At 38.7% G+C, this 14,537-nt stretch overlaps 1 protein-coding gene across 5 annotated transcripts in view; it reads right to left on the minus strand.

Annotated features, from left to right (window-relative positions):
- Window positions 1-14,537, minus strand: part of foxj3 (forkhead box J3) — a 95,513-nt gene that overhangs the window by 20,566 nt on the left and 60,410 nt on the right. For 4 of the 5 annotated variants that reach the window (XM_034314127.2, XM_026932569.3, XM_026932568.3 and 1 more), the window contains 2 exons: window positions 7,987-8,070; window positions 1,565-1,666 (listed from right to left, as the gene is read on the minus strand). In XM_034314127.2, coding sequence (XP_034170018.1) covers window positions 1,565-1,666; window positions 7,987-8,070 — 186 coding nt within the window. The remainder of the gene's footprint in view (window positions 1-1,564; window positions 1,667-7,986; window positions 8,071-14,537) is intronic. The other variant, XM_053227328.1, reaches the window with a different exon arrangement.

Raw genomic sequence — 14,537 nt, forward strand, 5'->3', positions numbered from 1 at the left:
TTCAGTTTCAATTCAATAGTATTCATTCTTTTTCCATCTTGTGTTTGCGTAATAAAGGTTACTAGCTTTTTTCAGGATCAAAATGAAGACTAAAAAGCAGACAGCAGGCTGGGTGTGAGGTTGTGCTGAGTGACCGATGACTGGAATGAGTTGTGCTTTTGACGGCCTGCACTGGCAGGTGGGAAAACCAGAGAAAGAGAGAATTCCTGTGGCTTGGCACAAAGCAGAGAGAGAGGTGTGGCCTGCTCTGTTTACAGGCCTCTCACTGAGAAATAACCTCTCAAAGGAGCCTCAGCTCCTAGATGTACTCCCCCCCCCGACTTTGTCTCCTACTCAAATTTGTTTTTGTGTAAAGCAAAAGAACAAAAGCAGCAAGACCAACAAACATGCATTAGCCACTGGGGTTAACCAGTGGTGTTTACCACATAAATAATACAGGTATGTTGAAATAAACAGCTTAACTTAATCTGCGAGTTTTACACCACAAGTCAAATACCACAAGAGAAGAAAAACAAATTAAAAGGGAGAAAATTAGAGGTCCAAACTTTCAACCTGAAGTAAGAAAGGATGAGAGACATGAAAGAATGCATCAGAGCATCATCTTTTAGACAGTGAAGTACCCACTTTTTCTCTACACACTAATTACATGACCAGGAGAATCACTTGTCTTCCCTGGAAAAAAGAAAAAATGCTGCATGTGGTTTTCTACTACATGACGTTTGAAGTTCAGGGACAAATATACCTCTGACAAATACTGTTAACCCAACTTTATTAGGTCCTGTGCCATAAAGCACTAATTTTGTATCATCAGTCACACACCATCTCCAACATACAAACATCTCTTGGTGTTCCTTCCCAAAACAATATAGTATCTACAAATCTTGTTGGTTTAATTAAAGTAAATTACAGCAATGTGCTGCTGAATTCTTGATTCTGATGGTCAGAAAGTGTTGATTAATTTTCTATAACGGCAGCTCTGACAATATTGCTGGTTGTAATTCAAATCACAGGTCTATATTAATGTGCTCGTTCTAACGTTATTATTTCTATAGCAACAGTTCATTCACAGAGACTTCTATGGTAAATGAACTACATAATCGTCGCCTAACAATAAATGGATTTTTTTTTTAAAAAAAACATGCTGTTATTTAACAAGGGTAAAACAAGTCATCACTGATATGGTGACGTTTCTGTAAAGAGATGTTTATTTAACATGTATGGCAGGAGCTTTCTGCCTTTATGATGGAGGACATGGTTTCTCAGTGTGAAGATGCACTTTTTTGTCTTATTAACTTCAAGAGAACATTAAAGGTAACTACAAACGAATAAAAAGTATATGTTATTGTTTTAATAAATAAAACATTGTAATGGCAAATTGCTGTGGTATAAGAGGAAAGAGTCGGCAGTAGTCGTAACATAAGTGCTTTACCTTGGAATACGGTTACAGAAGCTGTGTGTGCGCAAGATGAATGGAGTACAGAACATATTCATAAAGAAGAGTTTCTGTGGCTGCCTAACAGGGATCATTGGGCACATACATGGCTTGGATTGCACTGGTGGCTACCTTGTTAGTCACAGTGTTGATTGCCAGTGTCGGAGAGGCACTTCCAGAAATGATGCAGTCCATTCCCAGGGAATCAGACTCTAGATTGTAGGGTGTGGAAGCCTGTAGAGAAAACAAAGGTTGCCTTTAAAACTAAAAAGAGCTTCAGCTCTTTTCAGAGCTGAGACTGAGAAGACCAATTTAACATTACCTGGGTGAATTAAAGTCAAGGCAAGAGCGTGTGTGCTTACAGATAAATAAATTAAAAAAAAGGGATGTGCTCTTGTGAATAACAAGAGAGCAACACCTTTATTTAGGGCAGAATTGGAATTATTCTCAAATGAAATGAATAAGAGAAGTGCTCTTCATAGTCTGCTTCTACTGAAGAAGATAACTTCAGCGTCTCCCAAACTGCTTATTATAAGAGGATTGCCTGGCAACAATGCGATTTTTAATTCATGATAAACATAAATGAGATTTTACCAAGTCAAAATTTTTAATGTCAGAGAATTTAAATGAGACAGCGGGAATGAAAAAGACAAAGTGTGAAAATATGAGTGCATATGCATGCACATACAGATTCAGACAAATGCAAACACACACTCAAACACATGCAAGCACCCATGCACAATACATATACACACAGATACACACAGATACACAGTTTCCTTCCAATTCTTTTCCCAAGATTGACTATTTACAGGTTTTTGATCTTAGGACAACAAAGGGCAAGTGTGTGTGCGTGTGCGTGTGCGTGCGCACGTGTGGTTTAACAATAGTGACTTAATGAAGCCCAGAACTCTGCATTTTGAACAGTGCGGTCTGGGTGTCAAGTCTGAAGTTTGACAGAACTCTTTCTCTTAGTGTCCCCCAGCCGGCCTTGCCACTTATTCACTATGATGCAAGATGCCTCTAAGGCAACTTGATCTGCAAGCTGTGCTCTGAGGGTGGCCAAGCCATGCTTTGCACTGAGTGCTGCTCATAAATAAAAGGCAACAATCTCCCTGTGTTAATTGGAATTTCCTTAAAAGAAAATGCTGCAGAAGGTAATGGAGGAAATGGCTGCATGTGGTGTATTTATCAATAAGCTGGACCTCCATCTACTGCAGCATTTTTCAACCACTGCTCTCAGTCGCAGCTCATTGTCTGCTGGGTCGCGAGTTTACGTAGTGTTGCTCTTACGTATGAGCTAGCTCCATGCACCGTGCTAGTCTGAACACAATTCAATGTCCGGAAAAATGCATCTTTTTGCATGTAGTCGATTCAGAAACTCCTTCTACATCATAGGCAACAAAATGCGTTAGCAAGTATAACCCGAACTATATTAAGTATGGTTTTATGGTTACGCTGGATGAAAAACCAGTGTTTCGAGTGTGCTGAGGTTTTGGCCAACGAGTCAATGAAGCCAACTTGAATGTCATCTTCAAAATAAGCATCCAACATGTCTGGGTAAACCAGTGGATTTATTTATTTATTTTTTTAATGAAAGCGAGACCTAATACAAAAACAACAAAATAGAATCGAATCACTCAAGGCAGCCTCGAAAGGCACCCTGAAGGCAAGTTACCTGGCTGCTGCTCATATTGCCCGTGCTAAGAAAGCATTTAGTATTGGTAAAGAGCTAATTATCCCATGTGCTGTTGACTTGTGCAAGAATCGTGCAAGACCACCTGCCCAAATTATCAAACAAATTCTCAGATTATTTTCCTAATGACCCAAGAGCTGGAAATGCATGGATTTGCGATCCTTTTTCAGGAGACCCCAGTGATGCAGATGTTGCACTTCCCATTCATTTGCAAAACACATCTTGTGGAACTTGCATCTGATGGCAGCCTCCAGTTGGCATTTTGCAAACTAGATCTGAGCTCCTTCTGGATAAAAGGCAGAAACAAATACCCAAAACTCGAAGTTTGCGCAACAAAGTTTGTTCTGATAAATAAATAAATAAATAAATAAATAAATAAACAAACAAACAAAGCACCATAAATTAGCATAAAATCACTGAGTAAGGGGAAAACATTTTTGGAAGAGAGAAAATATCATTAGGCAGCAAGTGAACAGTCAGTTCTCGGAGTTGATGTATTGGAAGCAGGAAAAATGGGCAAGCGTAAGGATCTGAGTGACTCTAACAAGGGCTAAATTGTGATGGCCAGACGACTGGGTCAGAGCATCTCCAAAACGGGAGGTTTTGTGGGGTGTTCCTGGTATGCAGTGGTTCATAGCTACCAAAATGGTCCAAGGAAGGACAACCAGTGAACCGGCGACAGGGTCATGGGCGCACAAGGCTCACCGATGCGTGTGGGTAGCGAAGGCAGGCCTGTCTGGTCCGATCCCACAGAAGAGCTACTGTAGCACAAATTCCTGAAAGAGTTATTGCTAGCTATGATAGAAAGGTGTCGCAGCTTGCTGCGTATGGGGACTGGCCGCAGACTGGTCAGAGTGCCCATGCTGACCCCTGTCCACCACTGAAAGCGCCTACAATGGGCAGGTGAGCATCAGAACTGGACCATGGAGCAATGGAAGATGGTGGCCTGGTCTGATGAATCATGTTTTCTTTTACACCACGTGGATGGCCAAGCTCGTGCATCACTTACCTGGGGAAGAGATGGCACCAGGATGCACTATGGGAAGAATGCAAGCTAGCGGAGGCAGTGTAATGCTCTGGGCAATGTTTTGCTGGAAAACCTTGGGTCCTGGTATTCATGTGGATGTTACTGTGACACGTACCACCTACTCAAACACTGTTGCAGACCAAGTACACCCCTTTATGGTAGCGGTATTCCCTAAAGGCAGTGGCCTCTTTCAGCAGGATAATGCAGTGTAAACCCATATGAGGATGGGTTCTCTGTTGAGTCTGGTTCCTCTCAAGGTTTCTTCCTATCACCATCTCAGGGAGTTTTTCCTTGCCACCGTCGCCCTGCTTGCTCATCAGAGACGGCACACACACACACTTCACTTTACTTTTGTTTGTGTAAAGCTGCTTTGAGACAATGACCTTTGTAAAAAGCGCTATACAAATAAAAATGAATTGAATTGAATTGAATAATGCGCCCTGCCACACTGCAAAAATTGTTCAGGAATGGTTTGAGGAACACGACAAAGAGTTCAAGGTGTTCACTTGGCCTACAAATTCCCCAGACCTCAATCCAATCGAGGATCTGTGGGATGTGCTGGACAAACAAGTACAATCCAAGGAGGCCCCACCTCGTAACTCACAGGACTTAAAGGAGCTGCTGCTAACGTCTTGGTGCCAGATACCACAGCACTCTTTCAAAGGTCTTGTGGAGTCCATGCCTCGAGAGCTCAGAGCTGTTTTGGTGGCACAACAGGGAGATAGCCACAATATTAGGCAGGTGGTTTTAATGTTATGGGTGATCGGTGTATACACTCACTGTCCACTTTATTAGGAACACCTGTACAATTGCACATTCATGCAGTTATCTAACCAGCCAGCAAGGTGGCAGCAATGCAATGCAAAAAAATCATGCAGATACAGGTCAAAGCTTCAGTTAATGTTCACATCAAACATAAGAATGGGGGAAAAAAATTTAATCTCTCTGACTTTAACCGTGGCATGGATGCTGGTGCCAGATGGGCTGGTTTGAGTATTTCATAAACTGCTGATCTCCTGGGAATTTCACGCACAACAGTCTCTAGAGTTTACACAGAATTGCACAAAAAAAAAAAAAAAAAAAAAAAAAAAAAGTTGTGTGTGGAGGGTCTGTAGTTCATCACCATAGATCAGAGGAGAGCGACCAGACTGGTCTGAGCTGATAGGAAGTCTATAGTAACTCAAATAAGCACTCTTTACAACCATGCTGAGCAGAAAAGAATCTCAGCATGCACAACACATGAAACATTGAAGTGGATGAGCTACAACAGCAGAAGATCACATCAGGTTCCACTTCTGTCAGCCAAAAACAAGAATCTGAGGCTATCATGGGCATATCTTTCCTGGCACCACAAACCAATCTGGCCATTTTCCTCTGACCTCCCATTCAACAAGCCGTTTCCACCAACAGAACTGTCGCTCACTCAAGATTTTTTTTTTTTTTTTTTTTTATGTTTTTCGCACCATTCTGTTGTGTGTGAAATTCTCAGGAGCAGTTTCTGAAATACTCAAACCAGTCCATCTGGCACCAACAACTATGCGACAGTTCAAGTGACAGAGTTCACAATTTTTCCACTTTCAGATGTTTAATGTGAACAGAAGCTCTTGACCTCTATCTGCAAAACTTTATGCACTGTGCTGCTGGCTGACTGGAAAACATGTGTATGTACACATGTACACACACACATTATATATATATATATATATATATATATATATATATATATATATATATATATATATATATATGTATATGTGTGTGTGTGTGTGTGTGTGTGTATATATATATATATATATATATATATATATATATATATATATATATATATATATATATATACACACACACATACACATGTATATATACACACACACAGTGGATATAAAAAGTCCACACACTCCTGTTAAAATGGCAGGTTTTCATGGTGTAAAAAAAATTTAAACCAAGATAAATCATATCAGAATTTCTGTCACTCTCAATGTGAAATTGCAATGTAAATTCAAAAAATTAAGTGAAAAATTAAGTGAAAAACAATCAGAAACATTTTAGGGAAAAATAGGAAAAATAAAAAACTCACAATACCCTGGTTGCATAAGTGTACACACCCCTAAACTAATACTTTGTTGAAGCACCTTTTCATGTTATTACACCACTCAGTCTTTTTGGCTAAGAGTCTATCAGCATCGCACATCATGACTTGGCAATATTTTTCCAGTCTTTCTTGCAAAAACATTCTAGATCCATCAAATTGTGAGGACATCTCCTGTGACCCGCTTCAGGTCACTCCACAAATTTTCAGCTGGATTCAGGTCTGGGCTCTGGCTAGGTCATTTAAAAACACTGACCTTTTGGTTAAGCCATTCATTTTGGTTAAGCTGGTATTTGTAGCTATTCATGATTCCCTCCACCTTGATAAAAGCCACAGTTCTGGCTGAAAAGAAGCAGTCCTAAGCTATGATCCTGCCACCAACATGCTTCACTGTGGGTATAGTGTTCTTTTGTGCTTTTGTGATGTGCTTTTTTTTTTTTTTTTTTTTTTTTTTCCCCCCACACCAAACACACCTTTTGGAATTATGGAATTATTATACCTTCTGGAATTGGTCTCATCAGACCATAACACATTTTGCCACATAGTTTGGGGTGATTTAGTTGAGCTTGGATGTTTTTTGTGAGAAAGGGCTTCTACCTACCCCATAGCCCAGACATGTGAAGAATATGAGATTGTTGTCACATACAGAGAGTAATCAGTACTTGGCAGATATTCCTGCAGATCCTTTAATGTTGTCGTAGGTCTCTTGGCAGCCTCCCTGTTAAGTTTTTGTCTTGTCCTTTAATCAATTTTGGAGGGATGTCCTGATCTTGGTGATGTCACTGTGGCACTCCATTTTCTCCACTTGTTGATGGCCTTTATGGTGTTATATGGTACTAATGTTTTGAAAATTTTTTTGTACCTCTCTCCTGATCGATACCTTTCGATAGTGGGACCCTGTAAGCTCTTTGCAGACTGTGGCTTCAGAAGTCAGATGAAACCAAAAAGATGTGAAGAAAATCCTACAGATTTACAGATTTTCAATTTTCCTATTTTTCCCTAAAATGTTCCTGATTCTTTTTCATTTACTTTTTATACGTTGTAATTTCACATTGAGTGTGGAAAAAGTTCTGATATGATTTATCATGGTTTCATTTTTTTACATCATGAAACCTGCCATTTTAACAGGGGTGCGTACACTTTTTTATATCCACTGTGTACACACACACACACACCCCAAAATTACTAGTCTCTTTGATTTATGTTATGACCCTTGCCTTGTTTGTAAAGAAAAACAAAAACGGTTTTAACAAAAGGTGGAATGGCTCATGTGTCTCCGATGTTATGTCTAACTCATGTTAGCCTGTGCTGTTCTGGATTAGTGGCTGTTGTGGAAACTCAGCTAGGTGATATTTAGTTGTGACTACACTGAAAGAAAACTGGGTTTAAAAAAATGTTTCAGCAATTTAAACATGACAGTAATTGTTAGATTAGTCATAAATTCAAAAACCAATAGCTTAATTGATGATAAAAATATTTCTTCTGGTTCAAAGACTGATGTGCTCTGACGCAGACATTCAGACACAGTTTGCCTCTGTGCTATTCTGGATGCTTGCAAGCTGCTTTTTTATGTAACTGCATTCATCATTGTGGCTTCACCTTATCATGCAGAAGATGGTTTGACTTATTAATAAATCATGCTCCAGGCAGCCATAACATTCATGGTATCCTCTCTTTCACTCACACACACACACACACACACACACACACACACACACACACACACACACACACACACTCACCCGTTCTCCAGACCGTGGCCTCTTCTTGGGCCGTGTGGGCAACGTGTCCTCCTTTGGATTTGTATCGATTGCCCAGTACGAACCCTATAAACAAAAACAAGCATTTCGGTATTAGCCCAAACTGTGTTGGAGTACAGTAAGCGCATTCTGAAACAGTTCCCTTATACCAAGCATTCACAACTTTGACACAAACTGTAAAAAGTTCACACAGAAAAGTTTTTTTTTTTTTTTTTTTTACAGAAAAAGATGACAATCAGAGAGGTTTAAGAGTCAGACATATATACACACACACACCCACACCCACACACCCACACCCACACACACACACCAGAGGAGGGCTTCAAGAATCAGTTATTGGATTGTTTTCCACTCAAGTGCTGTCCATCATGTAAAGTTTTTCAGCCCATCAAAGTTTTAGTGAGCTCATTTGTAAGCCCATCATGTCAGGAAGACATTTATGGAGCTGTATGTCTGGAACGTTGAGCATGGTCTTTCTCTCCACCTTCACTCTCTCTTTCTCCTGGTCTTCTCCTGAGCCTTGGCTGAGACAGGTAAAATGCTAACGCCCATCTGAACCCCCGTTCCTCAGCCTCTGCTTTATTGATTGCTCCAGCTCAGGACCAGACACAGAAATGTTGGGTTTCTGGTCAGGTCTGCTCCCAGATAATCAGGCAGAGAATAGCACACCTCAGTTTGGGGTTGCACGTATCCAAACACCCAAGACCCTGACTGAATAATTTATCTTTGCACTCTTGCTGTTTAATTTATTTTTCAATAGTGCTGCTCGTCCACAAAAGCTAAAGGCAACAACAGCTCAAAAAGCTGGTCAAAAAGAAATACCTTACCCTGAGGCTTGGGTTTTGTTTTTAAATATTTTATATTACATGTGATAAAATCTCAATTGTCGGGAGATGGCAAGATCAGGACCTTTAAAATTACTTATGGGCAGCTATATTTCAGACTTCATAGTTATAGTATCTACAGCACTTCATATGTTAATTCCAACCTGTAAACAAATATATCTATTTAGGATTGCTTGTATAGTTCCAATACAGCTCTCTAAGTATCTATACAGAGTCCTACAGAGAAACATGCAAATGTCACTGTGGTTTAATCCCAGGTAAAGTAATCTTTAATGTAGTTTATTTCTAACACCTGCTCAACAGTGTAACTTATTTTTAAGGTATGACGACAGCTTAAGAACAATCCCTTGAATCACAGGTCTCAGATGCTCAGAACCCACTTGGCCTTGAAATGTCCTTCGTGGACATAATCAGCAGATTGCTGTAAATGGCTCAATGAGAACCTGAGCCATTATAAACATCTATCAAACAGCAAACTAAACACAATTAGGCAACCAAATGTGTAAAAATTTACGGTCAAATGCTGATTGGTCAACCAATGTCAGAAAAGCAGGGCAAAACAGCAGCACTCCTAATGCGTTAATTACACATTTAGCAGATTAATTTCCAATGAGGTGTTCTTGATGAAAATGCCATTAAACAACTACGACTAATGAAAAGAAAATGTCTGCAAAGTACTGTGTAATACCAGTGTACCAGTCACAAACAGGTATAGTGCACAATAAAACTAATCCTCAAAAAATAAGGGAAAAATAATCCAGTAAAATAATTTTCAAAAGGCCTTGCCAACAACAATTAATGTTACAAACAAGAAGTTAAGTGCAACTATACACTAAGATGATTAAATTAGCAGAAAACCTCAGCATCAATTCACTGACACTGAGACATCCTTCTTCAAACCATAGCTTATAGGGAGAAAAGCACTTTACTGTTATTGCTTTCATTAAAGTGCTGAAGCATAACGACTAAGTTGTGAAGGACGGCTCACGGTGAGAGAGAACGAGTGGCAATCAGTTACACTTGCAGCACACAGACACTCAGAGTGAAGGGAATGGAGGATGCATAGCAATAGTTTTAATTAGCTGCAAAATCTTATGTGAAAGCCCTTAGGATAAATTTCTGCCCAGATTCATAGAACCGATCTTATGATATTTTTGAAATCCCTTTTTTCCCCCCTCTGCCTTTGGCTTACTGTTTGTTTGGATTGAAATATTTTGAAAACACAAGTAAAAACTATTTTTAAAAAAATTGTATGTGTGTGGCTGTGGCCTGAGAGTAGGCAGGAAAGAGCACACAAATATTCTAAAACAAATATACTAAAAATTTACAACAAATGGTTGACAAAGTGATTATACAATTAGCTATACTATATATGTGTGTGTGTGTCTATAGATGATATAAATCACCTATAAATGCTATTCAAAAGTTTAAACCAATATGAAGGAAAAACACAGCCGCCTTAACCTGATAGATGCCTCCTACTGCCTGTGCTACCTTCAAACACTCTGTGCTTATTAATGGGAAAAATAAATAAATAAAAATATATAAATAAAACCACCAAGATAAACAGGCAGCACTTTGCAGAAGACTGAGCTGGTAGCAAAGAAAGGTTCAAATATCACTTCAGAGATATGGAATTGGTACAGGTTTGTAAAGTCAGATGAATAAGTTTATGTAAAATATAATGCTACATTACATCCTAAGCAGGGATGCACCGATATGGAAATTTTGGCCGATACTGATAACTCTGTATATTTGGAATCCGATAACCGATATATTGGTCGATATAAATTTTTGAGAGTCTGATTACGAAAACAAAAGGCAAACATATACAGTGGACAACTGCTTTTATTTTAAAACCTTAACTGCAGAAAACAAGGAAACTGCAAGGAAACACCTAGATCTTTCTTTTCCCAAAATCATTTACCAACTGTAACCTACTTTGAACCAGTTAAAGATTCCTTAACTTTTAAAATTGATTTTACATTGCTATGCACAACTTTCTTTATAAAAGAAAAAATCTATTACTGACAAAAAAAATATGCACAAATAATGACAAGTCATAGGACAACATTAATTATGTAAAGAATCAAAATGCATGTGCCATAAATTTTGGGATAAAGTCTCCCTACTGCCATACAGTTGGAGATGCTGCGCTGGCTCAGAACTCCTTCATTTACAGTTAACTGAAGAGTATGAACCATGCAGCCAATACTGTTCATTCCACAATCCGTAGCCTCAGCCATATTTCGGGCATTATCTCGCAGCACAACATGCAACATATCTTTCGTTATGTTCCACTGAACTAACATGCTCTCATGTGCATGCGCTATGGCGGTGTGAGACCCTAAGCATTCTTGTGCATGCAGCATCGCTCTCCTCATCTCAAAGTTTTCCCTCAATCCACTGAGCAGTAAGGCTCAACATACTCACTGGACTTACGTCAGAAATCCAATCCATCAGTAGTAAAACTTAGCAGTTACATTTTTGCTCAAAAGTGTATGGATAGGTGTTGCTACTTCATTGTATAAAGCAGAGAGCGAAACGTCAGTGGAGAACCATCGGCTAGGGAGGGAGTAGCGAGGTTCAATAAATTCAATTAGCCGACGAAATCCATGGTCCTCAAGTGCAATCATTTCCATAACTTTGCATGTGAAGGATTTTGCTTTGGCACTGTCCTTGCGGAATTTCCTTGGACTGTCAAGTGTTTGTTGTACTGGCTTAATGTTGGTAATGGGTACTGCTATTGTTTGCTTGGCAGTGACATTCGTCTGATAATCTTTATAAATTTCAGGATGGTGAAATTTCAGATGACTTATTAAATTACTTGTATTGAAGTTTTTTGTTCTACTGCCTCCTCGCATAACATCACACTGGCAGGTGCTGCAAATTGCAATTCTGATGTCCTCTTTTTTCACCGTGAAAAACTCCCACAGTCAGCACTGAGTCTTCTCTCTAGCATAAACTCTTCTAACACATGCATAGTCTGCTGCGTGTCACGTTGTGCTGAAGGCACCAACCAAAAAAAATCCATAATTTATCAACCGAATTTTCTTATCAGACCAATAACAATAATATTAAAAATTTATATTTGTCCGACAATACCGATATGGCCGCCAATACATCATGCATCCCTAATCCTAAGTGGTAATTTGCCGGTTGGAATTATGCAATTTCCGACCTCAGCACATTCGACAGATGAAGAGGGAAACTGGACGCCCCTATGTTCATATTTTGTTAGCAGCAAGCTAGGCAGCTAATTCGGATGAGTGATGTACATTTTCTTTCTCAAACAGTGAACAGTATAGTCAGTTTTTTAGGTTTAACAAACGAATATGTCTGTAATTTGATTAATCTAAAGCTATATACAGTATAACTCATTTAAAGGTAAGAAGTTTTACTTTGTTTCTGATGTTGTGTGCAACCATGTCACTCTGTAAATGGGGAAGGAACTCGGAGTTGAAAGGATTAGATTAGATTCAACTTCGTCATTGTGCAAAGTACAATGTACAAGTACAGAGCCAATGAAATGCAGTTAGCATCTGTCTAGAAATGCAAACAGCAATATGTCTATGGTTTTTTATATAAAGTGCCATCTATAGCAAATGGTGCAAACAATGTTTTTTTTTTTTTAATATCCTTTGCTATAGCTGGTGCTGTTACTATTTTTGCACATCTACAAGTCCATTCTAATAAAATAAATACTTATACTATAGACTATAAATAGGCTGCGTAATGTTTCAATTGCATTATGTAAGAACAAAAAAAAAAAAAGTAAATCGTAATAGAGAATTGTTCATAAAGTTATAAAAAAAAAAATAAAAAAAAAAAAAAAAAAAAGGAAAGAAAGAAAAATCAAGATTTTTTTTTTTTTTTTTTTTTTTTAAAGCAATGTTGCCCAGCCCTCGTCAACACTGAATCATTTTTAAACACAACGGTTCAGAGCTAAAATGTCAGTCATCTGTCCTGTTTCAATGCAGTCAAAGTACAGTTCATGATTGATATCCCTCATCCTGAACAACCATGTTTTTAAACGAGGACACGCTGGAGCAAATACGATTCTATCTGTGCAAATAATGTTCATGGATTAACTGCAGAATTACAGCTTCTTGCAGCCTGCATGAATATTGTGGTACAGTGCATCATCTTTTCTGCCCATCTCTTTGAAAGCCATGCTTCTGTTACTATCTCAAGCAAGCAGCAGGCTCCATATTCCTATCACATTACAATATTGATGGAACATATCAGGAAGGCCCTGGTCGGCTTTGAAGTTTTTCTTCAGGGGAAAGAGAGAGGCAAATTCCAAATTGAACATATGAGATGCAAGCTTGCTGGCTGTGCGTTTGCCATTGAATCCATACAGCAATAGATTATTTCATATTTAGTGAAGCAGCTCACAGGAGTGTCGGTATCAGAGGATTAGAGCAAAACATGAAATTAACATTCAGGCCTCATCTTCTGACATGCCTCAGTACTGCTCTTTAAGCCTCACTGTCTGGTCCGAGGTAGTTCACGCTCTCTGGATGAGGACTGGAGCCAGGAAAAGGTTGAGCAAAATATGTATTCCAGTTAAGGATTAAACAGCGATTCAAGAACAATCTCACTGATACAACCGTAATAAACATGTCTACTGTCTACTTGCCTACCTCGCCTTGGTACTTACAGCAGTGACAGTATTCTCCAGAGTGAGATTTCCAGGATTTAATACTAGGAGGACATGGTGCTTGGTTCCTCCTGGTGACAGTAATTTTGAAAGGTTATGAACTACATTAGGGATGGATTTTTAAGCATCTTTTCTAGCTGGTTTATTGTCAGGGGTTAATTAGACAGGATGTGGGGAGCATTAATTATTTCTTAGTTGCCAACAATGTGGGAACAGGATGTGTTCTCAACATTATCATTGTGATTAAAAGAAGTTTTCAAAACAAATCCAATGGGTGGCCAAAGTTTTTAGTATTACTTTGTTATTTTGTCATCAAACTGAAAAATATCTCTCTAGCAAAAACACATGATGAACACATTGCTTTACCAACTGCCTTGATTGAACAAATCTATTTTACTTTTTTTTTTAAATGAAAGCATTTTTTATAAAGCATTATTAAACTATATTACACCATCAGTATTATTACCATTAAGCCATATTATGAGTTAGATTTTCTTCAATAAGATATGGGAGCTCAAGTCAGCTTACTATTCACGTAAACCAGCTCTGAGCTCTTCCTACCCCTAAACTTAACCCCTGCTACTAACTAGCTAACACAGAATGAAAGCACTGACATGTTTGATGTATGTGTAATGTAGGCTGGGTTTTGTTGTAACTTCTGAAATTGTGCCAAAGCACTGACAGATGCAATCTGGCACCACAGAACACTAAATAACACACTAAATGCTAGCTTTATGCCAAACACTCCTTTAGTCAACATAAACATTTAAGAAAGTCTCAGTAATGCTATCCTGGGCTTCAAAAACAATGTTATATTAGCCACATGACACACTACAGCAGGAAATAAGCAGCACTGGTTCCAGAAAGCCCAGAGAAGAAAAGTAATTTTCCCCCACATCATCTCCTTTCTTATTGCCACAGATCCAAATACCTACATCAACAGCCAAAGCTAAAGTATAATTTACAATATTTACATTCTATATCACTGTATCTTCACCAGTCAGGGCTCCTGTGGCGATATTTTC

This window comes from Pangasianodon hypophthalmus, chromosome 20 (assembly GCF_027358585.1).
Source record: "Pangasianodon hypophthalmus isolate fPanHyp1 chromosome 20, fPanHyp1.pri, whole genome shotgun sequence".
Lineage (NCBI taxonomy): Eukaryota > Metazoa > Chordata > Actinopteri > Siluriformes > Pangasiidae > Pangasianodon > Pangasianodon hypophthalmus.